This window comes from Hemitrygon akajei, chromosome 13 (assembly GCF_048418815.1).
Source record: "Hemitrygon akajei chromosome 13, sHemAka1.3, whole genome shotgun sequence".
Lineage (NCBI taxonomy): Eukaryota > Metazoa > Chordata > Chondrichthyes > Myliobatiformes > Dasyatidae > Hemitrygon > Hemitrygon akajei.
Window position 1 is genome coordinate 25,857,960 of NC_133136.1, and position 27,737 is coordinate 25,885,696.

The 27,737-nt window shown below is 40.7% G+C and overlaps 1 protein-coding gene across 3 annotated transcripts; it reads left to right on the forward strand.

The window, feature by feature from the left end:
• Window positions 1-7,153: 7,153 nt before the first annotated feature.
• On the forward strand, window positions 7,154-25,946 carry LOC140737472 (protein FAM221B-like). 3 transcript variants are annotated; one of them, XM_073063927.1, is made up of 7 exons: window positions 7,154-7,266; window positions 7,393-7,610; window positions 13,884-14,027; window positions 15,867-15,977; window positions 18,084-18,287; window positions 24,479-24,598; window positions 25,738-25,946. In XM_073063927.1, the coding sequence occupies exons 1-7, from the start codon at window positions 7,247-7,249 to the stop codon at window positions 25,920-25,922; spliced, it is 1,002 nt and encodes a 333-aa protein (XP_072920028.1). In that variant the 5' UTR covers window positions 7,154-7,246; the 3' UTR covers window positions 25,923-25,946. The 3 variants fall into 3 exon arrangements, with proteins under 3 accessions (XP_072920028.1, XP_072920030.1, XP_072920029.1); XM_073063929.1 differs by lacking the exon at window positions 18,084-18,287; XM_073063928.1 differs by lacking the exon at window positions 13,884-14,027.
• Window positions 25,947-27,737: the final 1,791 nt, after the last annotated feature.

The window sequence follows — 27,737 nt, forward strand, 5'->3', positions numbered from 1 at the left end:
AATCTTCCTCTTCAACAATAAGGGTTGATCAGATGACTCTGGAAAGCCTACCAGCGATATTAAACCTGATTCTGGTTCTGGTTCTACACATACCTCACTCCCATTGAGGACATTCATGGACGACAAGTTGTATTGAATGCACCAGCAAAGCCTTTGGTCAACAGAGGAAAAAGATGGTTGAAGGTTGTGGTGAAGTACATATACCTGTCTGGACAGGCCCCCCCCCCCCCCCCCCGCTGACTGCTCCTGTGGCTCCTCCCACAGACCCCGGTATAAAGGCGATTGGGGCCTGAGCCCTGCCTCTCAGTCTCCAGGATGTAGCATGGTGGTCAATTGCTGCTTGTTCTTTCTTCCAGTCAATAAAAGCCGATATCTCAGCTCACGTCTCAGAGAATTATTGATGGTGCATCAAAGGTCAAAGCCATAAACTTAGAACAAAATTCCTATCAGGTAGCAGGAATGCTTCTGAGATTGAACTATGTGCAATGGTATATCTACAAATACCTCCAGAGCCACTGGAAGGGAATAGGATCCAAAGTCAGTGACCTCTCCGAGGTCAACATTCCTAACACCAAGGTCCAATTTATACCCTAACCATTGAGTAGGCTGTGTTGTTCACATGCTCAGTGTCAGGTTGATAAAAAGAACATACTATACTGAGATTTTAAAAAAAACAAAACAAAGATGCTGGAAAAACATAGTCGTTTCGGCCCCCTGTGTGGAAAGGAAAGCAGTTAATGCTTCAGGTTAGAGGGCCTTCATCAGAACTGTTTCTCTTTCCACACCTGCTGCCTGATCTGCTGAGTTATTTCCAGAATCTTCAGTTGTCAGCATCTGCAGTTTTCTTTTTACTTTTACGCTATTCCGAGCTCCATCTCCAGAACACGTTACTAGCTGCACGGGGGACGTTCTCAAAGATTCCTCGAACAAAATGAAATATTTCCTATGTCTCCTGGGACTTCCTGTCTTATGACCACTTGCAATGGGGAAGGAAAATTTGGGATGGCACTCAAATGGTCAACGTCATGTGTCATGAGCACATGGAATTCTCGGATCAATGGTGGCACTTCCACTCTCACATTGGCCTCTTTGGTGACTTAAGACCCTATAGAACTGGGATGGAGTGAGTGAAGTCACCCTCAACTCCAAGGTATTTCCTATAAAGAACACTGTATGCATATCACTTTACAGAAACCTCATTTCAGCCCTTCCTTATGCCTGAACTGAGGGGGACTTCACTCCTTCAAAACCCAGTAACTGTGTAATCATGAATGGTCTGTCACAAAGGTCAATGTCTAGTGTGTTTTCATTTTTATTCAATCAATTTTGGGGTTTTTTCACTGTATTATAGAGTCATAGAGTATTATACCACAGAAGCATGTCCTTCAACCCAGCTGGTTATGACAACCACAGCATCCTTCCTGTTAACTAGTTGCCTGCAACTGACTCCTAACCCTTCAATCACCTCCCCTCCACACACTTATCCAAATGCCTCTTAAATGTTGAAGCCACACACACCACTTCCTCTGCCATCTCATAGAAAAGTAGACAAGGGCTTTAAATTTCAGGGTTTTTAAAAAGAAATTCCATTGACTTTCTAATTGTAAAAAAGTGTCATTAACAATTTTTATCTGTGCTGGAAAGTGCTACTCTGGAGCATGTATATGTACAGAGAAAAGGACTGCTCATCGGGGTCTCTCTTCCCACCATTACTGACATTTACACCACAGGCTGTATCCGCAAAGCAAACAGCATTTGAAGGACCCCACACACCCTTCATACAAACTCTTCTCCCTCCTGCCATCTGGCAAAAGGTACTGAAGCATTTGGGCTCTCATGACCAGACTATGTAACAATTTCTTCCCACAAGCCATTAGTCTGGTCTCACACCAATCAACACACACACACACACACACACACACACACACACACACACACACACACACACACACACACACACACACACACACACACACACACACACACACACACACACACACACACACACACCTGAACACCACTCCACTCCCTTTGCTACTTTTGCTCACTCCTTTCTCAATTCCTGCTAAAACATTGTTTACATTGTTTATTTACATTTACATCATTTATTATTATTATATTGTAATTTGCACTTTACTGTGCCTATTGTCTTGTCTATTAATTATTGTACTGTCTTGTACTGTTTTGTGCACTTTATGTAGTCCTGTGTAGGTCTGTAGTCTAATGCAGTTTTGGGTTGTTTCACATAGTCTAGTGTAGTTTTGTGTTGTTTCATGTAGCACCAGGGTCCTGGAGGAACGTTGTTTCATTTTCACTGTGTACTGTACCAGCAGTTATGGTCGAAATGACAATATAAGTGACGACTTGACACTGTTGGAAATGCTGCCTCTTTGGATGACCAAGACTTCATCTGCCCCCTAGTGGTTATGAACATAAGAAAATGGGAGCAGGAACAAATTGCCTGGCCTATCAAACCTGCCACCAACTTCTCAAGGAAGAAGTTCCTAATCACATCGGTCTGAAGTGACAGCTCCCTCATCTTGTAACTATGTGTCCTTATTTAAGACGCTCCCACCTGTGGAAACGTGTCAATGTCTACCTCATAATTCCCTCTTAGGGTTTTAACTGTTCCAATCAGATCATCCCTCATTCTTCTGGACTTCAAGCAATACAGATGTAATTTTTTAGCTGCTTGGTATAGAACAACCCTCCCATCGCAGGTATTAGCCTAGTTGATCCCTTGGCAAAGGATCTCTTAGGTGTTCGCTGACATAACAAACAGATCAACTGTCTTTAATCATGGTAGCGTAGCGGTTAGTGCATCACTTTACAGCCTGGCGGCCAGGGTTCAATTCCCACCACTGTCTGTAAGGGGTTTGTACGTTCTCTCTGTGACTGTGTGGGTACCTCCCACATTCCAAAGATGTACTGGTTAGTAGGCGAATTGTTCACATAGGTGTAAATGGCTCATTGAACTGGAAGGGCCAGTTACCTCTAAACAAGAGAATAAATAACCTTCCAGATAAGACAATTTTATAATTATTCACCTCTTTTTAATGTAAGTTATATTGGGAGTGTTATTGTTTAATTTCCCTTATAATATAACTCTTTATTCATTTATATTTACAGTAAAAGCTTTTCCCCTTTATACTTCCTCTCTTGAAGGGTTCGTCATCTCAACATGGTAATGAGGATCCTGAGGAAGTCTGGTAATAATAAATCTTTTGGTTGCATAATGTGTATTTCATGTTAATGCACATCAAATAACAACATCATGATCATGTCACATCCCAAGAAGGAATGATAAACTTTGGCAGGAAATTACCTCAGACCAGCCGTCCCTCAGTAAATCAGCTCCTTTCTTTCTCTGTCCTTTGGTAGGTCACTCATAGCGTTGCTCATAATATATCAAAGATTTTCTTTAAATTTAATGCAACAAATAGGTTCAGCAGAAATAACAAATGGTGTTTCGACTTGTGTTTTTGTAAAACTGGTATTGTACATCCAGGATACTGAAGTTTATGAGGGAACCTAGCCACTCATTTCCATTATGGGCGCTGACCATTTGCCAGGAAAATATGTTGCAATGTATTTCTTACTATTGCAATTTGTATTAGCTGTTTTCCTGCTTACAAAGCTGTCACATGAATACCATTTATTTTAGATCATGTAGCTCTACGGCTAGGAATGCTCAAGATTATTTTCACTATGAGAAAAGCAATCTCACATTGGCCCATTATTTGAGTTATTGATCTTTCACACTCACTTGCAAAGACAGTTTAAATTACCTTGCACAAAATGCTGGTGGAATGCAGCAGGCCAGGCAGCATCTATAGGGAGAAGCGCTGTCGACGTTTCGGGCCGAGACCCTTCGTCAGGATTAAATTAGGATAAAATCCTAATCAGGATAAATCAGGATAAAATTACCTTGTACATTTTATATAGAGTTGACTTTTCAACCACTTAGCACTTAAAATAACATAGACATGAAAATGCATAAAAATTCTGAAACATATTTTGTCTATTTTGTTGGCCTGCTTTGAAGTTAATTTAAATTTACATTAGGTTAGCTTTATGACTAGGTTAAATTATTTATTACATTAATTTATTCATGATTAGGTGATTTATTTAGATTAATGAGATTATTTATCACATGGATACCGAGAAACATTCAGTGAAATGCGTTGTTAGCATCAAAAACCAACACAATCCGAATATGTACTGGGGGCAGCCCACAGGTGTTGCCATGATTCCAGCACCAACATAGCATACCCATAACTTACTAACCCTAACCCTGACTCGTACATCGTTAGAATTTGGGAGGAAACTGGAGCATCCAGAAGAAACACGCGTAGTCAGGGGGAGGACGTACAGACTCCTTAGAGGTAGAAGTGAGAATTGAACCCCATTGACACTATAATACACTTCCATGCCACCCCAGTAAAACTGAACAAAGTTAATTAATAGAAAGAACAAAATTCCATGTTCCTCACATATAAAATTTGGACTTTGTGAACCAAGTAATCAAATTGTATCTTGCCACACAATAACACAAACAAATAAAGATTTAAAAAATAATCCAGGTTTTTTCTTTTGCTTGTAAGGCACTCCCTGCTGTACAGATTAAGAAGGTTTAAAGTCCAATTCTACATCTGTGCTAAGTTTTCTGATTTACGTGTTAAGCCTACTGCGAATAACTTGACCATCCCTATTCAGACTGTTCTTATGACCTTGCTGTGGGGCGTTTGTGTGAATGATTATATTTGGGGCTTTATTGCTAACTTGGCATGGTCAATATTTAAATGATAATTAAGGGTGGATAAAGTGTACAGCAAAATTAATGTAAATTTCTCTGCCTATAAAACTGCATAATATGTTATAGGATTATGTGCCTTCATGTCCACTTAAAGGATTTGTAAGGAGATTGATACGTGAAAGTTTAGAAACTAAAGCTCCAAGATAAATGTTGGCTAAAATACTTCTGGCTTGTGCATAAAGATTGTTTGCCCAAAAGTGGAGAACTATATATATCTGTGTTGGTAAATGTTGTGTAGCTAAGGTAGACTAGGAGTGAAATCAGATCTCCCCAACTCCCAAAACCAGCAGACAGTCTCAACACCTGGCCCCTATCCCAATTCCGTCCTGGTAACGTCCTCATTTTGGACAGCCAGCAAAAAGCTTGACTGACAAAGCGGTAAAAGTAAAGTGAAATTCTAACAGATGGTTGGATATTTATAAATAAATCTGCGCTGATAAGTTCGAACCAGGCTTAGACAGTCAAATGCACGACAGAATTTATTTCAGTCAACCAAAACTACCATCTCCTGTGGGGATGCACAATGTATTTGTTATTCTGTGTTATTACATAAAGACACAGTCAATCTGATTACATGCTCAATCATATGCTTATGTTTAGTGTACTGAGGCTGGGCTTTGACCAGAGACTCTGCCATCCCTTTTGCCTCCACGGATGCTGACTGACCTGCTGAGTTCCTCCAGTAGCTTGTTTCTTGCTCCAGATTCCAGCAACTGCAGTATCTTGTTCCTCCATTTATGCTAGGTGTTTTCTGGAAGAAATGAAGAAATAATGTGAGATACATAAGACTGATAATTCAAATCATGAGGGAGTATTCTTCATAGGCTAATATATAGAAAATAGAAAGCAGGGTATTCTTTAAGTAATGAGAGATTGAAGTATGTTCCTGTTCAGAGGGACTGGGAGCTCTTGTAAAAGGATCACTGAGGGATAGTGACAGGCATAGCTTGCAATTAGAAAGAAAAGTAGCACGTTGGCTTTTATTGCAAGAGAACGTCTATGAGAGCACAGATCAGTTACTGTAATGTTCATGTTCTTCTGCTGCTATATCCCTCCACTTCAAGGTTCGACGTGTTGTATGTTCAGATTTGCTCTTCTTCACACCACTGTTTATTACATGTGGTTATTTGAGTTACTGTCACCTTCCTGTCAGCTTGAAACAGGGTGACTATTCTCCTCTGACCCCTCTCATTAACAAGGCATTTTCACCCACAAAACTGCCGCTTACTAGATGATTTTCTTTTGTATTTTTCACCATTCTCTATAAACTCTAGAGACTATTGTACATGAAAATCCCACGAGATCAGCACTTCCTCAGATATTAAACCACTCCGTCTGAAACCAACAATCATTCCACAGTCAAAGTCACTTAGATCACATTTCTTCCCCATTCTGATGTTTGGTCTGAACAACAACTGAACCTCTTGACCCTGTCTGCATTCTTTTATGCATTGAGTTGCTGCTATATGATAGGCTGATTAAATATTTGCATTAACGAGCAGGTATACTTAATAAAGTGGCCTCTGTGGGTATATAGAGCCCTGGTGATACTGTACCTGGAATGCCGTGAGTCAATATTATCCCCTATGCAATGAAGGAGGCTGATTGAGAGAGCGCAAGGAAGATATACAAGACTGATAGCTGAAATGGGAAGATTGTCCTATGAGGAGATATTAACCATGGTGCCCCCTGTACTCTCTAAATTTTAGAAGAATGTGAGGCGTCCTCATTAAAGTACACAACATTCTTTCAGAGTCTGAAAGGATAGATGCGGGGAAGGTGTCTGCCCTGACTGGACTGTCAAGATATAGAGCTGTCAGTTCAGGATAGAGGTGAGATGGTCCATACACTGCAGATGCTAAAAATCTGAAAGAAGGGAAGAAGTGCCGGACAAACTTGGCTGTTTGCTTTTACATCAGACACGAGAAAAAAAATTCTTCAGATGGGTGGTGAATGTTTGGAGTTCATTGCCCAAGTTAGCTGAGGCAGAAAGTGGTGCAGATATAATGATCAGTCATGATTTTCTCAAATGTGGAAGTAGGTATGAGGACTTAACAAGCTAATCCTCCTTACAGCTTTTACCTTCTTGGATGACCTTTGCATTTTAGATATTGCTCAATATATGAACACACTACTTGCATTTCATAAGACATTCTGAACCATACCTAGCATGTGCACGTTGTGGATTTTTGGCCATTTCCATCTGTCTAATATTATCTAAATTCAATATGTTTTAAGCTGTACAGTAATCTGTTGCTCCTCTTATTGCATGTTGCTTGTTGCACATTAAATAATATTTGCTTTTCAATTAGCTCGCATGCCAGTAACTAACAAGAGATTCTTCCAGTCTCTTTCTCTGACTGGGTTGCTGTCAACAACACAACCTGTTTCCTAGTTACAAGGCAATAAAAGCATTTCTCACCACTTCATATGATTGCATTTCTGGCCAGGTAGGACTGAATCACACAAAAAGTTTTTTTAAGAAAAACTTTGCCTGATGTAATCAAATTTCTAAATACAAATGTCAACAATGAAAATTCTATTGTAATTGTCAATATTTCAATATCTGGCTTCAGTGGGCAAGTTCAGCTGAGAAATACGTCTGCAATGTCTTCAGGTCAAGGATCAAAGGCGAAGGGGAAGAAGGCTGGTGTTGTTCCCAAGACTAAAGGAAATGAGTCCATCCAGGCCACACCACACAGCGACATGAATAGTAGAGCTGGACCTAGCCATGCATTGGTGCCATATCAAGCATCACAGGCCACACAGGAAAACACAATGCTTGGTCCAAAAGGTAATGTAAAAATACATTGAATTTAGCACCTCAGATTGTCAGTGCAGTCCGTGTCAGTCCCTGGGCCTTACAGCAGTAAATTGGAAGAATCCCAGAGAAATGACAACCTTCATGGCAGGAGTAAGAAAATCCAGCATAGAAACTCAGAACTGACAAATTTTGCCCATTCCAAAAGTAGGCAAGGTGCAAGATATTGACCTTGGAAAATGTAAAAACGTAAAATTTCACAGAAAAAATTAATGTTGATGTTTCCTTTTTGTGATGAAAGCAAGAGAATTTTAAAAATCAAATCACATCCATCAAAAGAACAGGAAGTGAGAAAATGTGGCATTCTCGTTTATAATCTTCCAGTCCAGTTTCAGAAGTTTTATATAAACCATTCATAGGCTACTCTGAACTGAAAGGTGATAACTCTATCCATGGTGGCATAGAACAGTAGTCTTAAAGAACTAGTGTTGTCAGGAATTTCTTGTTTTAAGGAAAGAATTTCCTGTTTAAAAAGTATTTGATTCAATGCTGGCAAAGTGGGATGGCAAATGCACCCAACCATGAATAGTTTTTGGTATCTATTTTTTCTTTTCCACTCTGCAGCTGTTACCTGCTGAAGTGCATGGTGCTCACTCTGAAACATGCCGTTTACCTTAATGCTGCCCTGCCAAATTTGTTTCAGCTCTTGATATGACTAGGAGTGGTATCCTTAACATAAAGCCTCCAGTCAAGCTGTTACTGCAGTAAGAGCAGAGACCAGCTTTTTCACGCCATGAATTGTTGATTTCAAGAAATTATTCACAGATTTTATCATTCAGCATCCATTTTCATTATTCCTGGACTTTTTATATCCAATCCCATTCTTAACAGTTGGCCCATTTAAAATGACTGGGGGAACTTCTGCAAATCCGACAATTAACCTATGACTGTGGTGTTAAATGAAAAGACCATGTACAGGGTAACAGTAAATCCCCCTTAAACTGCAGGTTATATTCCTGGTTATTGTATATAATCTGAAATAGAATTCTAAGCTTTGTTGGCCCCAGTATGTGTGGACACACTTGCCGGCTTCCCCCGGCATATCCTTGGATGTGCTGCCTGCTAACGCAAACGACACATTTTACTGTATGTGTGATAAATTAATCCAAAATCCAGAATCTAAATAAAGGTATTGAATCCAGGTGCAGGACTGTGGCTAAATTACTTGTAGCCAAAAGCACTATTAATCTGGGCAGCAGTGGAATTTAATCATCTGTGATTTTAAAAGCTTACTTATCAGTAGTAAAAACTGCAAAATTACCGGATTGTCAAGACAGCCACTCTAGTCCATTAATCTCCTTTAGGAGAGGAAATCAGCTGTTTCTACCTAGTCTGGTCTACATGTGACTCCAGTTTCACCTGTGTGGTTAATTTTTGAATGGCATGATACCCACTCAGTTCTAGGGCAATTAGGGATGGGCAGTAGATTCTGGCCTGAGTAACTATGTCCTGATCCCTACAAATAAGAAACAGAAAGGTACACTCAACCACAGGTTGCTTAGAATGGGATTGCTTTATCGTAGCAAAACAACATCTCTGCAGTAGAGTTGAAAATAAACAGCCTAGCCAATAAACAAATTATATTATTTTCCAAACCTGGTATTGCCTGTGAGAGATTAAACCCCTAACTTCTTGGCAAACGTTTTAGTAGCACTGAAAAGTTCTTTTCCTTCATAAAGCTCCTCCAAATTATATCAGCGATAACGCAGCACTCAATATTCAAGTTCAAGAATAATGTTATGGGCGTAAGTACAGTACTGTGCAGAAGGCATAGGCACCTTACCTATATATGTGTGTCTAAGACTTTTGCACAGTACTGTATTTGTCAATGTGGAGCAGGGAGCAAATTTGGAAATCTGGCGAGAGCAAAGGACGTTGAGGGTGGCAAGGTCACATCTAACCAATATTATAGAGCTTTTCATGATAGTTACTGGGAATGTGGATGAAGGCAAGGCAGTGGATGTTGTGTATGTGGACTTCAGTAAGACATTTGTCAAGGTCCCGCATGGGAGGCTGGTTGAGAAGGTTCAGTCGCTCGGCATTCAGGATGAGGTAGTAAATTGTGGGAGAAGCCAGAGAATGGTAGTCGAGGGCTGCCTCTCTCCGGAGGCCTGTGACTAGTGATGTGCTGCAGGGATCAGTGCTGGGTCCGTTGTTGTTTGTCATCTATATCAATGATCTGGATGATAATGTGGTTAACTGGGTCAGTAAATTTGTGGATGACACCAGCATTGGGGGTGTAGTGGACAGTGAGGAAGGTGATCATGGATTGCAGAGGGATCTGCATCAGCTGGGAAAATGGGCTGAAAAATGTCTGATGGAATTTAATGCAGACAAGTGCAAAACTTTGCACTTTGGTAGGACCAACCAGGGTAGGCCTTACACAGTGAATGGTAGGGCACTTAGAAGGGTGGTAGAACAGAGGGATCAGGGAATACAGGTCCATAACTCATTGGAAATGGCGTTGCATGTAGACAGGGTCATAAAGAAAGCTTTTGGCACATTCGTTTTCATGAATCAATGTACTTAGTACATTTATGTAGAAGTTGTATCAGACATTGATGAGGCCTAATTTGGAGTATTGTGTGTAGTTTTGGCCACTTATCTACAGGAAAGATGTAAACAAGGTTGAAGGAGTACAGCGAAAATTCACAAGAATGCTGCTGGGTCTGGAGGACCTGAGTTATAAGGAAATATTGAATAGGTTAGGACTGTATTCTTTACGACATAGAAGACTGAGGGGTATAGGTAGGGTAAATGCAAGCAGGTTTTTATCCATTGAGGTTGGGTGGGACTACAACCAGAGGTCATGGGTTAAGGGTGAAAGGTGAGTTTTAAGGGGGACATGAAGAGAAACCTCTTCACTGAGGGCTGTGAGAGTGTGGAACGAGCTGCCAGCTCGAGTGGTCCATGTGATTTCAATTTCAACATTTAAGAGAAGTTTGGATAGGTACGTGGATGGTAGGGATAAGAAGGGTGATGGACCTGGTGCAGGTTGATGAGAGTAGACAGCTTAAATGGTTCTGGCATGGACTGGATGGGGTGAAGGGCCTGTTTCTATGCTATACTTCTCTATCACTCTATGACTGGAGTGTTGTGGGAGGGGTGTGGGACAGGTGACAGAGAGAGAGTGCTGGGGTGCTGAGTGATGTGGATGCAGACACATCCAGCCCTGAGACACCAGGCGAGGTCATTTGATTCCAAACAATTGGTTTACTGATCATACAGAATATCTCCCTAGTGTTTCCTGCTCCCTCCCCTCTCCCTTCCCCCTTTCCCCACCATGATTGCCCTCTCCTTTCCCCCTTTCCACTCTCAGTCCACAATAGAGACTCAGATCAGACTCTGGTTTATCATCAGTCACATAAGTCTTGAAATGTGTTTTTTACTATTGCGGCAGTAAAATTGCTACTGTACTGTACAAAAGTTTTAGGCACCTTATTACAAGTATTACAAGTCAGAGTTGTTGCTGAAACAGAAGTTGGAGCAAGATACATAGAAATAGGTTTGTTAGGGTGGACAGATTATTTCAGCAAGTTCTTATCCTACTTTATTTATCACTTCCTCTTTCACTCCATCCTTTCTCTCCTGCTCCATTTCCTTTCTACTTACACCCATGATACCTCTGACACTTCCCACCACTCTGACAATTTCCACTTTCCTGGTGCCGGTCTGCTCATCTGCACCATAGACCTCCAATCTCTCTGCAGCACATTCCCACATCAGGATGGCCTGAGGGCCCCCTGTTCCTTTACTGAGCAAAGTCCCAACCAGTTAGAATCATCAAACACCACAACACATAAGGAGGATCTTTAGCCCACCTAGTCTGCGTCGAACCACTATTCTGCCTAGTCCCATCAACCTGCATCCCACCATACCCCTCCCATCCATGTACTTATACAATATTTCTCTTAAATGTTGAAATCGAACCCACATCCTCCACTTAGACTGGCAGCTCATTTCACATCTTTTTTGTTATTTATTCATTTATGGGATGTGGGGGTCACCAGCTAAGCTAGCATTTATTGTCCATCCCTAGTTGCCCTTGAGAGAGAAGGTGGTGATGAGCTGCAGTCCCTGAGGTGTAGATACACCCACAGTGCTGTTAGGGAGGGAATTCCATGATTTTGACCAGCAACATTGAAGGAATGGCAATATGTTTCCAAGTCAGGATGGTGAGTGGCTTGGAGGGGGATTTCCAAATGGTGGTGTTCCCAGGTATCTGCTGTTCCTGTCCTTCTAGATGGTAGTGGCTGTGGGTCTAGAAGGTGCTGCCTTGGGAAATTGGATGTGTGGTTGCAGTGCATCTTGTGGATAGTACACACTGTTCGTCGATGGTGGAGGGATTGGATGCTTATGGAAGGGGTACCAATCAAGTGGATTGCCTTGTACTGGATGATGTTAAACTTGTTGAGTGTTGATGGAGCTGCACTCATCCAGGCGAGTGGTGAGTATTCAATTACACTCCTGACCTGAGCCTTGTAGATGGTGGGCAAGCTTTGGATAGTCAGGAGGTGAGTTACACACCACAGAATTCCTAGCCTTTGACCTGTTCTGGTAGCCACAGTGTTTATATTGCTAGACCAGTTCAGTTTCCTGTCAATGGTAACCCACAGGATATTGATAGTAGGGGATTCAGTGATGGTGATGCCACTGAATGTCAAGGTACAATGGTTAGAGCCTCTCTTGTTGGAGATGGTCATTGCCCGGCATTTGCATGGCTCGAATGTTACTTGCCATTTGTCAGCCCAGGCCTGGATATTCTCCAGGTCCTGCTGCATTTGGGTATGAACTGCTTCACTATCTGAGGAGTCACGAATGGTGCAGAACATTGTGCAGTCATTTGCGAACATCCCCACGTCAGAATTAATGATGGAAGGAAGGTCATTGATGAAGCAGCTGAAGATGGTTGGTCCTAGGACACTTCCCTGAGGAACTCCTGCAGTGATGTCCTGAGTACGAGATGATTGACCTCCAGCCACCACAACCATCTTCCTTTGTGTCAGGTATGATTCCAGACAGCAGAGGGTTTTCCCCCTAATTCCCACAGACTCCATTTTAGCTAGGGCACCTTGATGCCATGCTCGGTCGAATGCTGCCTTGACGTCGAGGGCTTTCACTCTCACCTCATCTCTGGTATTTAGCTCTTTGGTCCATGTTTGGACCAAAGAGGAGATGAGGTCAAGAGCTGAGTGGCCTAGATGGAACCCAGACTGGGTATCCGTCAGCAGGTTATTGCCGAGCAGGTGCTGCATGATAGCGCTGTTGATGACCCCTTCCATTACTTTGATGATGATCGAGAGCAGGCTGATAGGGCGGTAACTGGCTGGGTGGACTTGTCCTGTTTCTTGTCTACAGGGCATACCTGGGCAATTTTCCACATTGTCAGGTAGATGCCAGTGTTGTATCTGTACTGGAACAGCTTGGCTAGTGGCAGAGCCAGTTCTGGAGCACGAGTCTTCAGGACTATTGCCAGAATTTTGTCTGGGCCCATAGCCTTCGCGGTATCCAGTGCTTCCAGCCATTTCTTGATATCTATACCCCTCATAGTTCCGTCAGCTAACATACTTGTTTGTTTAACTGAACCACTTTTACATCAAACAACGTTTCCTTTGACTCCATTCAAAGAAATTACTTTTGAAACACTGCCCAGCTGAAAATCCACAATGACTTTCTCTTCTAATCTCCACTCCTACACCTCTATCCACTTTCTCAGAAAAATTATTTCCAATAATGTTTTTTAGGAATGACAAACTTAGAAGTGCAATTTTGTTTTTAAAAAGTTTATACTGTCTTTGGACTGCTGTAAATTAATTTGATTTTAAATTCATTGTTGCCTTACCTCACATATCATTAATGTTTCTAAACCCATGGTCTCCGTTTTCTTACAATTGTACTGCATTTTGAGCATGAAAAAAATATGCAAAGTGAATTGAATTTCCAGACCATTTTTTTATACTCTTTCCAAACCTAGGAATTAGGTAAATACTTTGATGAGACCCTGGTGAAGGGTCTTGGCCCTGAAACATTGATTATTTATTCCCCTCCATAGATGCTACCTGACCTGCTGAGTTCCTCCAGCATTTTGAGTGTGCTGCTTTAGATTTCCAGCATCTGCAGAAAATCTCTTGTTTAAAGATTTTGACTCTTCACTTTTGTTTCTCACTGGCAAAAATAAATTATTGCAGATGAAGAATACGTAGAACCAAAAAAAATGCCTACCTGATTATGTGATTATATTTGAAGGATACACAGTGAAACCTATAGTTCCAGCCAAAAACCCAGAGCTTATCTCTGTTGCAAAAGCGATGCATAGAGATGAATTTGGGATTCGAGTGAAGGAATTATTTGATCCAGAGAGGGAAGCAGCATTAGATGCACTTCAGACAGGTGAGTTTAAACATTGTGATCACTGACCCGATTTGAGTGTATTATGTACATCAAACACAGACCTAGATTGTGTTACATCATCACTACCGACTAACAACAGCAACATTTAGGATTTCCAAATACATAGTTAAAGTAGAAACCTCCTCTTCACAATCTATACTTTTCCCAATGGAATCTGGCTGAATCAGCTGAATATAATCTTGAGATATTTAAATACAATAGCCTGCAGATGATAGATTTTTGTCCAAGTTAGTTCTTATACGAAAGCTTAATTACTACTTGGCAATCTCTTTTCCTTTAAAAAAAAATAGCATTTCATTATAATTCTCTCAAGTAAATATTTCAAAATCTAATGTACTTAAAAGAATGAACTTCCCTTTTTTTGTTTTTTTTTGTAATTTATTTTTTTATTGTAGTTCATCATCAAACAAACATTTCCATAAGATGTATTTCAGACATTGTACATATATATCATATAATCATCTATATCACTAATCTCCACAAAGTATTTATCTGAGGTATACACTTATAGAAAAGAGTGGAAAGAAAAACAAGCAAAAGGAAAGAACTATGTACAAGTAGGGAGTGATTTTTTTTTACAACAGATTCATTGATTTGTGAGAATAAAATCAGGCCTATGAGGCATTATGTTGTTAAACCATTTTTCCCAGTATGAATCAAATTGTTCCAGCTTATGGTTAACAGATGCTGTTATCTTCTCCATTTTGTAAATGTCCATTGTAATTTCCATCCAATGAACTTTCAGACTTTTTAATGTTTGCCATTTGTTTGAACATATTACCTCGGAAAAACAAATTTATGGTGACAGTTAGTCAGAAAGGCAACAATATATTTTATACAGTCAATAGATGTGCCACAAAGTCTTAGATTTTCTGTTTATTTGTCAAATTAGATCAAATCATAATATGTCCTGTGTTCTTCGGTAACATTTTTTCACCAATATATCGTAGGAATGTCCAAAAGCCTTACTTTCTCTCTGCAGGTCTAGGCTTGAACTCAAATGGCTGAGATAGCTATGTGTTTCCTCCAGAAGTTCCAAGTGTCCTTTGTGGGGATGAACACTCTAAATCCTACTGACATCAAAGGCTTCTGTCATTACAATGATAGTATTGATGCTTAAGTCTAGAAAGGAGCAGAGTTTTCTTGTGCTACAGTTAGAAAACTATAAATTATAAACTGAATAAAAGTGCCCAAAATTCCACAACAAGTAGCATACAAAATAAACTTGTTCCTCAAATTTCAAAGTAGATTTATTATCAAAGTACGTATATGTCACCACATACAACCCTGCAATTCATTTTCTTGCAAGCATTCTCAAACAAAAACTAACAAGCCAAAAATATGCAAAAGAAGACAAACAACACAAATACAAAAAAAACATATAAATACATGCATAATACTGAAAACATGAAATGTGGAGTCCTTTAAAGTGAGTCCAAAGGTTGTGCAATCAGTTCAGTGCTGAGATGAGTGAAGTTATCCACTCTGGTTCAGGAGGCTGATGGTTGAAAGGTAAGAGCTGTTTCTAAACCTGGTTATGTCGGACCTTGATGCAAAAATACAAAATCGCACTGGTTTAGTATGTTTCTCTTCTATGACTGGCATTAAGGCATAGGCCAGGATTGTATTAAAGCAAGGATATATGTATTAATGCAAGGTATTTTCAGCATAAATATCTGTTTTTTAAATTTTTACTTTAATTTAGTTATGGAAAATTTGATATACTTCAATATTTTAAAATATTTTCACAATGATCTGTTAGTTGGTTCAACTATCACGTTTATAAAGAATACATTGATGACTGTGTTGCTTTGAAAGGAATTTATATTGGATGGCGATGCCCTGAATACAATTGGGATTGCATTCGTGTTGGAGTGAAATCAAAGTGCTTTTGTGGACACCCCCTTGCTGAACATGAACATTTTACTGGTATGGAACAAACTTTTACACGTGAATTGATTATATTTGCTAGAACATTGTGGAAGCATCAACCTGTGAAATTCTGCTTTCCCTACTCTACCGATCAACTTTAATGATCACGTTTCTCAGCAGAAGAGCTACCTTGAGAATAAGAGATGTTAATTATAATATTAAGATTGATACAAGGCAGAGACAGAAATGATCATTCACTAGCAAATGCATTAGATCAGCAAATTTAGAATAATCAAGCACGGAGAAGTTCTGGAGAGAAAGATGATAAGTTGAATAGAAAAATCTTCTTCAGTTATTGCTTAGATTCTTCTGATTAGTGAAACTTGTTAGTAGTAATCATAATTAAATGTTACCCCAAGCAAAAGTTTTTCTGTCATAGATACAAGTTTTGAATCTATGATTAATTTATGATTAAGATTATGTTTCTACTCAGTGATTCAAGGAATAAATTCTGTAGAAATTCAATATTAATCTAAACACGCCTGTAGTGATTACTTTAAAACAAACTAAAACTGCTGAGAGACTAATCTTGCAGATCAACACTGGATCACGAGCTTCCAAAATAATGATTTCAAAATCGAAAGAGATACATTCGACTTTTTATTACGAAATCAGCAAATGCAAACAATCTTGCAGCAATAGAAAACTAACGGAACTAAATTAGTGACTGATGCACCGTCAATAACTCTCGGAGACAGGAGGCAAAAGATAGGCTTTTATTAGTTGCAAACGTGACCACGACATCTTGGAAACTGAGGGAGGAGCAGTGCCTCCAATCACCTTTATACAGGGGTCTGTGGGAGGAGCCACAGGAGCAGTCAGCAGAGGGGCGTGTCCAAACAGGTATACACATAGTTTACCACAGTGACATAGCAAGAGAAAATCTGTGAATGCAAGAAATCCAAGCAACACACACAAGCTGCTGAAGGAACTCGGCAGGCCAGACAGCATCTATGGAAAAGAGCCAAAGTTTCGGGCCAAGACCCTTCATCAGGACTGGAAATAAAGATGAGGAGTCAGAGTAAGAAAGTGAGGGGAGGTGAGAAAGAACCACAGGTGAGGAATTGAAAGAAGGGGATAGTATTTTTACAAGTAACAGTGTGGGAAGAGGTATACTGTAGTCCAGGTAGCTGTGAGAGTTAGTGGATATCAGTAGATAAGCTGTCTCCAAAGATGGAGGCAGAGAGATTGAGAAAGTGGGGGGAGGTATCCATAATGGACCAGGTAGTGACATAGTGTTCAAATTAGTGAAGTCACCAAGTTAGCAGTTGAACTAATGTACTTAAGCAATGTTAGAGGTCTAGTTACTGTTCCAATAGCATCCCAATTAACATAACTAAGCAGTCAAACTAACTTAGCGATTGAATAATGGTTAACCAAAAAAAATCACCCTGCAGCTTATCCCCCTCAACTAGACTAAAGTAAACTAACTAAAAGCGAGAATATATAATTATACTCATTTGCTTCTACCACACTGCCACCCACATGACAGATTACCATAATAAACATGCCACAACATGCAAGGTAGATACATGGCTCCAACAGATAGAAAATAGATAAACAGCTGCTTCAGTGTCTCTGCCTAACATTTAGACTACCAAATCCAGAAACTTTAAATTCAGTTATGATCAATAACTAAAAATACAGACCAGAGATTGAGATTGGTAATGCTTTTATGTTGTCCTACAGGGTTCAAAAATAAATGCTGCAGTTTGTTTGCAACATAATTAAATTAAACTAAACTTTTTTTTTAAATGGTTTATGTCCTATATTGATTTCTGCAGCAACTTTTCCACTAATCTCTTGAAATCTTAGAACATACTGAACCATTAAGAATTGATCTTCTTTGGTAGCATTAATGCAAGATTTCACAGTCATTGAGAGAGTCCAGCTTGGTTCTCACTCAGTAGAATTATACACTGAGGGAAAGACAAATATCTCTAATTGATCATAGCTACAAAACCTGACCTGCTGGAAATGAGTCCACTTATCTTGATAAAACAGCAAGTAGACAACAGAAGTCTTTGTAATTCAATCTTTTCAGCCTTTTCCAAGTTTTATCTATGTTATAGTGTCCAGTGATGTTCATGATTTTGTCAATAGGTACCAGTGAACAAGTGCCCTGTGCAGTCTCAGGCTGCCAGTGCCAGGCTTTTGCCTTCATTCCATCTCGCCCTGAAGACGTAGGTGAATTCTGGCTTAGAAAGCGAAGAAACTTCAACCCAAGCACCTGGAGAGCCAAGTGCCGCTGTAAACACAACCATGAAGAGCATAAATCCACTGGAAGTCATAAGTGCAACATCAGTGGTATTTCAGATCTAAAAGCATCTTTACGCATGTTTATTTGCGTTCTCTGTTAGTTTGGCACAATGTCATGGGGTGAATGGCCTGTTTCTGTGCTGTACTGTCCTGTGTTCTCTGTTCTGTTCCTCAATCATCTTTAGGAATGAATGAAATTTCTATGAAGCGCTAAATACAATCTACCCTGTGAACCAAGCAATGTTCTTGACTAGAAAAAGAAACATCTTAACTCACTCATTTCCTTGATTCAGTGATTGAAGTAAAGATTGGTTTTCATAATGTTCAAACATTTGGTTGTGTGTCTGTCTTTGTGGAGTTTTTCATTGATTCTATTATGTTTCTTTGTCTCTACTGTGAATGCCTGCAAGAAAATGAATCTCAGGGTAGTAATGGTAATATATATGTACTTTAAAGTTACCTTGAACTTTGAACTAAAGTTTTAAATATACCTATCTAGAGGCAAAAGCAATTTATCTGCATTGGTTTGAGATCACAATAGAACCTTGATGTTAGCTTAAGGTGAGAACTCAAAAAATGGGCAGAGTGGCCACCTGGCCCATCAAGCCTGCTCACCTTTTCATTAAGAACATAGCTGATCTTCTAATGTAGTGCCATGTATTAGCACTATCCTCATATCTCTTCATTCCATTAACATCTAGAACATTCAACATAAATAGCCAAAGTTGATTAAAATGTTTTCGATAATTATATGAATGATTAAATGGAAAGACACTGGTACTTGATAAATGTACCATAAAAGGAGAAAGAGGAATGGGGAAAAAATGGCAGGGGAGTAGATGGAATAGTAACATGGAAGAACAATTTATCTAATTATTATTTATATGCAATACATTGTTTTCTTCTCCTGTTTAAAATGTCTTCCCACACTACTTGGTCACATGCAAAAGCAGTCATGCTCATGTAAAATTATTGAAGTGAGTACCGTTTTCAGAATTTGTAGTCTCATTCACCAATCATCTGTTGTGTAGTACACTACGGAACATTTTATCCATTGCTTCCTAAATTTGTAGATTATTAAAATCTAACATTGACTTCAAATGATCATAATTCATCTTCTCTCTCCTTCTATCCCTTTTGATTTTTGTTTTGTAATTTATTTTTTTATTGTAGTTCATCATCAAACAAACATTTCCATAAGATGTATTTCAGACATTGTACATATATATCATATAATCATATATATCACAAATCTCCACAAAGTATTTATCTGAGGTATATACTTATAGAAAAGAGTGGAAAGAAAAAACAAGCAAAAGTAAAGAAGTATGTACAAGTAGGGAGTGATCTTTTTTTTAACAACAGATTCATTGATTTGTTAGAATAAAATCAGGCCTATGAGACATTATGTAGTTAAACCATTTTTCCCAGTATGAATCAAATTGTTCCAGCTTATGATTAACAGATGCTGTTATCTTCTCCATTTTGTAAAGGTCCATTGTAATTTCCATCCATGCATTTAAAGTTGGGCTCTCCTGTGATAACCATTTCCTAGTAAGAGTCTTTTTACCAGCCACCAACAGTATATTCCTTAAATATTTATCTCTTTTCAACCATTCTTGAGGTATATATCCAAAATATATGGTCTTACTCTCTAAGGGTATTTCACATTTAAAGATGTCTTGTAGGGCATTGTGTATCCCCCTCCAATAGTTTTTGATAACAGGGCAGTCCCAAAAAATATGATAATGATTTGCATTTTGATTTCCACAATTTCTCCAGCAAACAGGGGGATTACTATCATAATGGGATTTCTGAGAGGGTGTAATAAAATATCTTATCAAGCTTTTCCATCCAAACTCCCTCCATTTCTGTGCACTGGTACACTTCCATTGATATCTCCATATTGTTGTCCATTCTTCCTCAGATGTTAATGATCTCCTGTATTTATCATGCTTAACTTATTAACTTATTATTATTTAATTATTTATGGTTTTATATTGCTATATTTCTTCACTATTCTTGGTGCGGCTGTAATGAAACCCAATTTCCCTTGGGATCAATAAAGTATGTCTGTCTGTCTGTCTTTTTCAGTGAAGTCAGTTCTTTAAGTTTGTTAAAGCTGGGACTGTGGGGGGATTAGCTCCCACTACCTATTAAATGCTTTCAGTGGTGTGTGTCTCAAATAGCCTCTGGCAATCAAGTCCGGCAGAACCATTTCTACTGATGGGAGAAGGGCCAAAGGCGGGTTACTGGTGCCTTTAAGCTGGTTGCTTTGGGCAGATGGGGCTTTTCAGCTGCGGACCGCAGCTCATCTAGGAGAGAAAAAACTGAAATCTCTGCTGCCTTGTGGCTTCACCATGACCTTAAACAGCTGTGATGTTTCTGCGGCTGGACTGTCGAGTCATGAGCCAGGTCCATCCATCTCCAGACGTTTCATCCCTGAACCCGGAACATCCTCGGGATGGTGGGACAGCAGAAGGTGGTCAGTCTTCTACCCCCGACGGGCAGACTTCCAGCTACTATCGTCCCTTCGCAGCCAAAGCCAACTGGACGCTCTCTGTGCTGCTTGAGCCCTGGTGTTAACGGCTCTCTTCCTGATTCTCCTTTGTATCCCTAAAGCTGCCATCATCTTCCAGCATGACATGGGGGGAAATCCTCTTTCCCCCACTTCGACAGGGAAGTTCCACGTCTGCCAGCCTTGCCGTCTGCAGTCCGCCACCAGGTCTTCATATCTCGCAAACTTCTTCTCGTGGGCCTCTTGGCATCGGGTCTCCCATGGTACTTTTAGCTCTATCACCACGAGCTTCTTTGCACTCTCTGACAATAGTAGAACATCTGGTCGAAGTGTGGTCTCTACTATTGGTGGGAACACCAGCTTCCTTTCAAGATCAGCCTTCATCTCCCAGTCCTTTGCCATGCTCAGGATATCGACTCTGCACTTGTTTGTTGCTGCAGCATGTTCCCCGGTCCTGATGAAGTTGATGAAGTTTGGTTGGCTGTCCCCTTTGTGGTCCTTCTTCCTCTCTGTCTCCAAAGTGTGGGCGAGATCTCTCAAAACCTGGTTGTGTCTCCGTCTGTACCATCCTTGGGAAAGGGCAACCTGGCATGATGAAAGAATATGCTCTAGGTTGGCTGGTTTCTGGCACAGGTGGCACGTTGGGTCTTCTGTTTTTCCCCAGTTCCGCAGGTTTGTTGGAGTTGGTAGTACATCGTACACAACCCTCAGTAAGAACTGGAGATGGAAAGATGTATATTCCCATATGTCATCCCATGTTTTGTTTCCCACTTTGTCCAGGTCCCTTGACTCCCCACCTCCACTGCTCACACATATCTGGCCTCCTCCTCTTTCTTCCTTATCTCCTGCTGGACCAAGTGCCATCTGTTCTTGGTGTTGACCTCCCTCCACCTGGTTGTTGGCTCACATCCCAGGCCTTGCCTGCCCTTGCACATTATTCCGACAATGTCTCTGTGGCAAAGTCGGGACTCTGCTTCTACCACCTCTACTGTCTTCCATTGCTCCCTGTCTGTACCTTGACTCCTGCTTCACTGACCTTGTTGTCCTTGGAGTCTTTGAGAGTCATGATGAGGCGTGCTTTCCCTGCCTTAAACTCCTCTACAACTGAGAAGAGGGGCAACTGGAACTTGGCTGACTTGTTGTAGAGCCCTGTTGAAGAGAAACACTGCGGTACTCCTAACCACCTTCTCAGATACCAGTTAATCTTCCTCTCCATGCCCTCGATCATTGACGGGGAGATATCATACAGCATCATTGGCCACATTAGTCTGGGTAGGAGCCCATGTTGGAAGATCTATGCCCTGAGCTTTCCTGGTAAACCTGATTTGACAATCTTTACCAGCCTTTCTGTTGTTTGTTGCTCCAGGCGTCTGCTGTTGTTGACATCCTTCAGGCTGTCATCATACCATTTCCCTAGGCACTCGATGGGGTTTCCTATGATAGATGGGATTTCTTCATCCTGGATCTTCAAGATGAACTTCTGGGTAAGTTGGCCTTCCTTTATAACCAAACACCTTGATTTGGCAGGTTTAAATTTCATTCATGCCCATGTGGCTGTCTCATCCGTACCCATCTGGCCTGGATATGTGTTGTGGTTGTAATTGTAAGGTCATCCATGAGGTCACCAGCTCTGCTTGGTGGCTGTCTGATATTGGTGCTTGTCTTTGGCCCTCTGGTATCTCTTTTTCCAGCCTCTTTAAGTAGATTCATAGTCATGACGAAGAGGACTACGGATATAGTGCAGCCAGTCACAATGCCCTTCTCTACTCGCTGCCATGATGTTATGTAGTCCTGCACACTGAACCTGAGGTGAATCTCCTCCAAATAGCTTACCAGGATCTTGGTGACCTTGTCCGGGATATGGTAGTGTTTCAGTGCTGTCTCGATGAGCGTGTGCGGCACTGTACCATAGGCATTGGCTAAATCAAACCACACAACCGTCAGGTTCCCTTTGGTTGCCTTGGTCTCCTTTAACAGCTGGGATATAACACTAGTGTGTTCCACACATCCTGGGAATCCAGGAATCCCTCCCTTTTGCACTTCCCTATCTATGTATTGGTTTTCTACCATGTCATCCTTCTTGCTAGAGCAACGAAGAAGATTTTTCCTTCAACGTTGAGGAGGGAAATGGTTCTGAACTTCTTGATCTCTGTTGAGTTTTCCTCTTTTGGCACAAAACATCCTTCAGCCACTTGCCAGCAAGGTGGTATCTGGCCCTTCCTCCAGATGACTCCCATCAGCCTCTACATCCTCTTGAGAAGCTTTGGGCACTTATTGTAGACTTTATATGTGATCCCATTGGGCCCAGATGCTGATCCTGCCCTTACCTTCTTGACAGCTTCTCTTACTTCTTTCAGTGTTGGCTCTTTCTTGTCTAGAGGTTTCTGCAGCTGTTGCACTGGCTCAATCCTGCTGTTTTCCCCCAGTGGCAGGTCTTGTCTTTCATCTGAGTGTGTTTCCTGCAGGTATGCCTCCACTTCCTCTCTTGGTTTCCCCAGTTAGCCTGATCTTTCCCCTTCTAACACACTTGCAGAAAAATGATAAGGGTTTCTGATGAAAGCAGCCCTTTTCCTATTCTTCTCACGCTTGTTCTTCCTTATCCTTTCCGCATTCTGAAGTTCTTTAAGCCTCCTTCTCAGGTCTTGACTCAACTGCCTCAGTCCTTCTCTCTCTTCTACACTGCTCCTTCTGTACCTGTTGGAGAGCGTTCTACTTTCTGGTCTTATGCTGGTTATCTCCCTGGTAAACTCTCTTCTCCTTTATCTTCTCCACTACTCCAAATCAGTCTCCTCATGCAGAGGGCTTTCGGAGTAGACCTAGGGAAAAATCCAGAGCTGGAGTCCCTAAGGTTCCAAGGTTCAACGGTGCATATTATGATCAAAGTACGTACACTGAATACAACTTGGAGATTCATCTTCAACAGATGGCCATAAAATACAGAAAACCATAGAAGCCTCCCACATGAAAAAGAAAAAGAAACGAAACTTGCAGACCCCAAAACCCTCAACCTCTCCCTTGCACAAAAACTAACAGATCTCCCACTTGGAAACATCAAACCACTAACCTCCAAGATCCTCCCACACAAACAAAAGCAGCAAGAACGTCAAACACCCAACCCCTCCCTCAGCAAAAAAAGTAACATCCTACATCCTACGTTGAGTTCAACAATGACTGGAAACTCCTGCAACACTGCTGGTGCCAAACCAAACCAAGACATTCCTTTGAATTCTTCAGTCGCATGGAGAGAGAGAGCCCCCTGCACGGGCAACAGTTTGCTCTCCACATCGTAGTGCCCTGGCTTGTGTATCATGTAGATAGCTGGATGTAACACCCATGGTCACCCTGACCAGCAGAGGGCCTCTCTGTGAAGTCAATGTTAAACTATTCACTGAAAAGCCAGAACTCTGGTTGTTGTCAATCTGAAATAATAAAAGAAAATTATGGAAATTCTCAGTAGGTTAGGTAGTAACCGTGGAGGAAGAAACGGTTAATGTTTCCCTTTGTCAAAACAGGTTCCATCCCCTGCAATTAGGTTGAAGCACTTTCCAATGGGACTAGCAAATCTCCCCACAAGGGAAATGTTCTTAACACTGTGGAAATGCTGTTAATTATTCAAGCAAATTAAATTTTTCATTTTAAGAGCAATTGTTAAGTTAGACACATAGTAAAAGTTTTGAATTAAACTGCACAAATATTATTTTAAGTTGTGTTCTTTAAACAGGTTGTACCTGTTCAAGCTTTGAGTCAAATTTCCTCTGTGCCGCCTGTGATAAACATTGGGAACAACATCATACGTTCTTTGAAACAGAAAGAAATAGAAAAGAAGCTGGACTTCCATATGGTAGGAAGAGGGCAATAAACCGCTCACACTTGTTCGTATGTTCAAATATTACACAGTGCCAGTTTCAGTCGATTCTTGGCTATCAACTCAAGATAATGTGAAGTAACAGGGAGGAATAACGATATAAAAATCTAAAATAGAATCAGTTATTTGTTAATTATTAAAATACTATTTTCCAAAAAAATGTGATAAAAAATAAAGTTTTATCAAAAATGTGCCAGTTGTTGGGTTAATTTGCATAGTAAGTTGTCCCAAATGTGTAATAAGACCATAAAACTGTGCAGCAGAAGTGGGTTATTTGGCCAATTGAGTCTGCTCTACCATTCCATCATGGCTGACTTATTATTCCCCTCAACCCCATTCTCCTGCCTTCTCCCCGTAACCTTTGACACCCTCGTAATGGTAGAATCAGGGTAGAATCAGGAAGTTGATATGAATGTGAGAAGAATAAAACTATGGTACAAGTATTCACGGGCTTAATACAATGTTCCTTTCATCTTTACTGTAAGCAGTCCTTCAATGTTTAAAGAATGCCTAATCAATGCCAATATATGTTGCAAGAACGCGAATGAAACAGAAGCATAAATTTGTAAGAATACTTTTATGTGGAATAGAATCCCAAATCCTATTTTAGTTTGAGGGTTAGGGTAACAATTCATCCAGTGATAAGCTTAGTTTCTATGGAGCACCAATTATGCTACAGAATGCTTATATATTGTATTTTCTAACATGTAAACAACCTAGGAAAAAGGAACTTTGCCAAAACAGGTATGGTCTACCATAGAGCACTGTAATTTCAAATTCTGTACAGCTCCATGCAATGTTTATTTTCTACTACAGTTACTGAGAAATGCCCTTAAGATTATTGCAGTCACAAGAATATTGTGTGTTTTAATTGTACGATCCACGTAGTTTTATAGCCAATGCTGTCAACAGGAAACCTTTCCTATGGGTAGTATAAATGGAAGATCTGTGTATTCAAAACTCAGTTGTTAAATGCGAAAATTACTTATCAAAAATGCAAAGGTTTCCAATTTACAGTTCTGGCAAGTAGGATTTATTATTGCAATTGAAGTCTTTTAAGATTATTCCTGGTATGTTTGTGTATCTTAATATTTTTATTATTGGGTTGGTTTTAGGTGAAGCTTACTTGCCCTTTGCAGAGATGCCCAACTTACGAAATGCAGTACTATCCGGGAATGAGAAGGATGACTCAGCATACCAGAACATCACTAGCGGCACTGGGCCCTATTCACGTCTTGGACCTTCTTCCAACTCTGCTGGGCCTGTTTTACCATCAAACGAGAACACGGGGGAGTTCTGAGCTGTCTGTAATTAGTACCTACAGATGTCACTGAATAAAACATCATACAGTCATGTTTACCTTGTCTACAATCCATGGATTCATAGGTAGTTAAAAAAAATTGATTGCAAAAGCATGCAAGTATTTTAAAACTGCTTCCAATTTCAAAATAGGAAGAACAGGAGATCATTCCATTGAAAAGTTTATAGTTGCAAAATATCATGAAAACTCTCAGTTCCTGTATGAAGTTGTGCTGGCCATCACAGCTTGTTGTTGACCATAATGCCAGGGAGGCACCAAGATAGCGTAGTGATTAGCATGATGCTTTTACAGCTCGGGACGTCAGAATTCAGATTTCAATGTTTGTACATTCTTCCTGTGAGAGGGTGGGTTTCCTAGGAAATGCTGGTCAGTGGGCTAATTGGTTGTTGTAAATTGTCATGTGATTTGGCTGTGGTTGAAGAAGTGGGTTGCTGAGCAATGCAGCTTGTTGGGTCACAGGGGCTTGTCCCACACTGTTATCTCTAAATAAATAAGTAATGTTGGTTTGGAAAAACAATGACCTAATAGTTGATGGCCTAGCACTGAGTTTGCAAATTTTGTAGAACCATTTCTTCCAATCTGGCATCAATAAAAGTTCTAATGGGTATTCATGACATCTGCAAACAGGATGACGCAGCTGAAGAGGTCTTCAATCATTCCACCCATGGGACATACCAATGTAGAAACTGGAAATTCCATTCATTGGAATTCACGTAAAATCTAAAATATTTTAAAACTTTTGGTCTCATCAGAAAACTTTATTGCAAGATGGCCTACTGTTTCTTTGCTTTGTAAATGCCAGACTGTTATCGATGTTATTTTGGAAGGAAACATTAAAGAAAATAAATAATATTTCAATCGAGATGCAGCTCCTGAGAGAGTGTGTTAGGGATCTGGAGATGCGGCTTGATGAGCTACTGCTTATTAAGGAGAGTGAACAGGAGATTGATAGGAGCTACAAGGAGTTAGTCAACCTGAGGCTGCAGGAGTTAGATAATTGGGTGACTGTCAGGGAAGTGAAGGGAAGAGCTCAGATAGTAGAGTACACCCCTGTGGCCATCCCCCTTAGTAACTGTTTTCTTGTTTGGATACAGTTGAGGGGGGTGACCTGACAGAAGACAACCACGGCGATCGGGTCTCTGGCACTGAGCCTGGTTCCATGGCACAGAAGGGAGAGAAGAAGATGAGAGATGCGGTAGTCATAGGGATTCCATAGTGAGGGGAACAGACAGGAGGTTCTGTCAGCCTGATTGAGATACCCACATGGTGTGCTGCCTCCCAGGTGCCAGGGTACGGGATGTCTCAGATCGGGCGCAGAGTATTCTGAAGGGAGAGGGTGAACAGCCAGAAGTCTTGGTACACGTTGGTGCCAATGACATTGGGAGAAAAGGGGATGAAGTCCTGAAGAGAGAATTCAGGGAGTTGAGTAGGAAGGTGGAAAGGATTGCTGCCTGTGCCATGTGCTAACGAGTGCAAGAATAACATGATCAGGCATATTAATGTGTGGCTTAGAGACTGGTGTAGGAGGCAGGATCCTGGTTCCTAGATCACTGGTGCCTCTCCTGAGAGTGGTACGACCTGTACAAAAAGGCCGGGTTACACCTGAACCCAAAGGGGTCCAATATCCTAGCAGGCAGGTTTAATAGAGCTGTTAGGGAGGGTTTAAACTAATTTGGCAGGGGGATGGGAACCGGAGTGATAGGGCTGAGGAAGGGGAAAACAGAAATAAATCAAAGATAGCGTGCAACAGAGATGATAGAAAGGACAGGCAGGAGATGAGGCATAATCACAGCT

Coding starts and splice junctions, on each gene's coding strand:
- LOC140737472 (XM_073063927.1), top strand. CDS start 7,247: ATGATTGCATTTCTGGCCAG. Junction 14,028..15,866: donor ATTAGATGCACTTCAGACAG/GTGAGTTTAAAC, acceptor TTGCTTTGAAAG/GAATTTATATTGGATGGCGA. Junction 18,288..24,478: donor TCATAAGTGCAACATCAGTG/GTATTTCAGATC, acceptor TTCTTTAAACAG/GTTGTACCTGTTCAAGCTTT.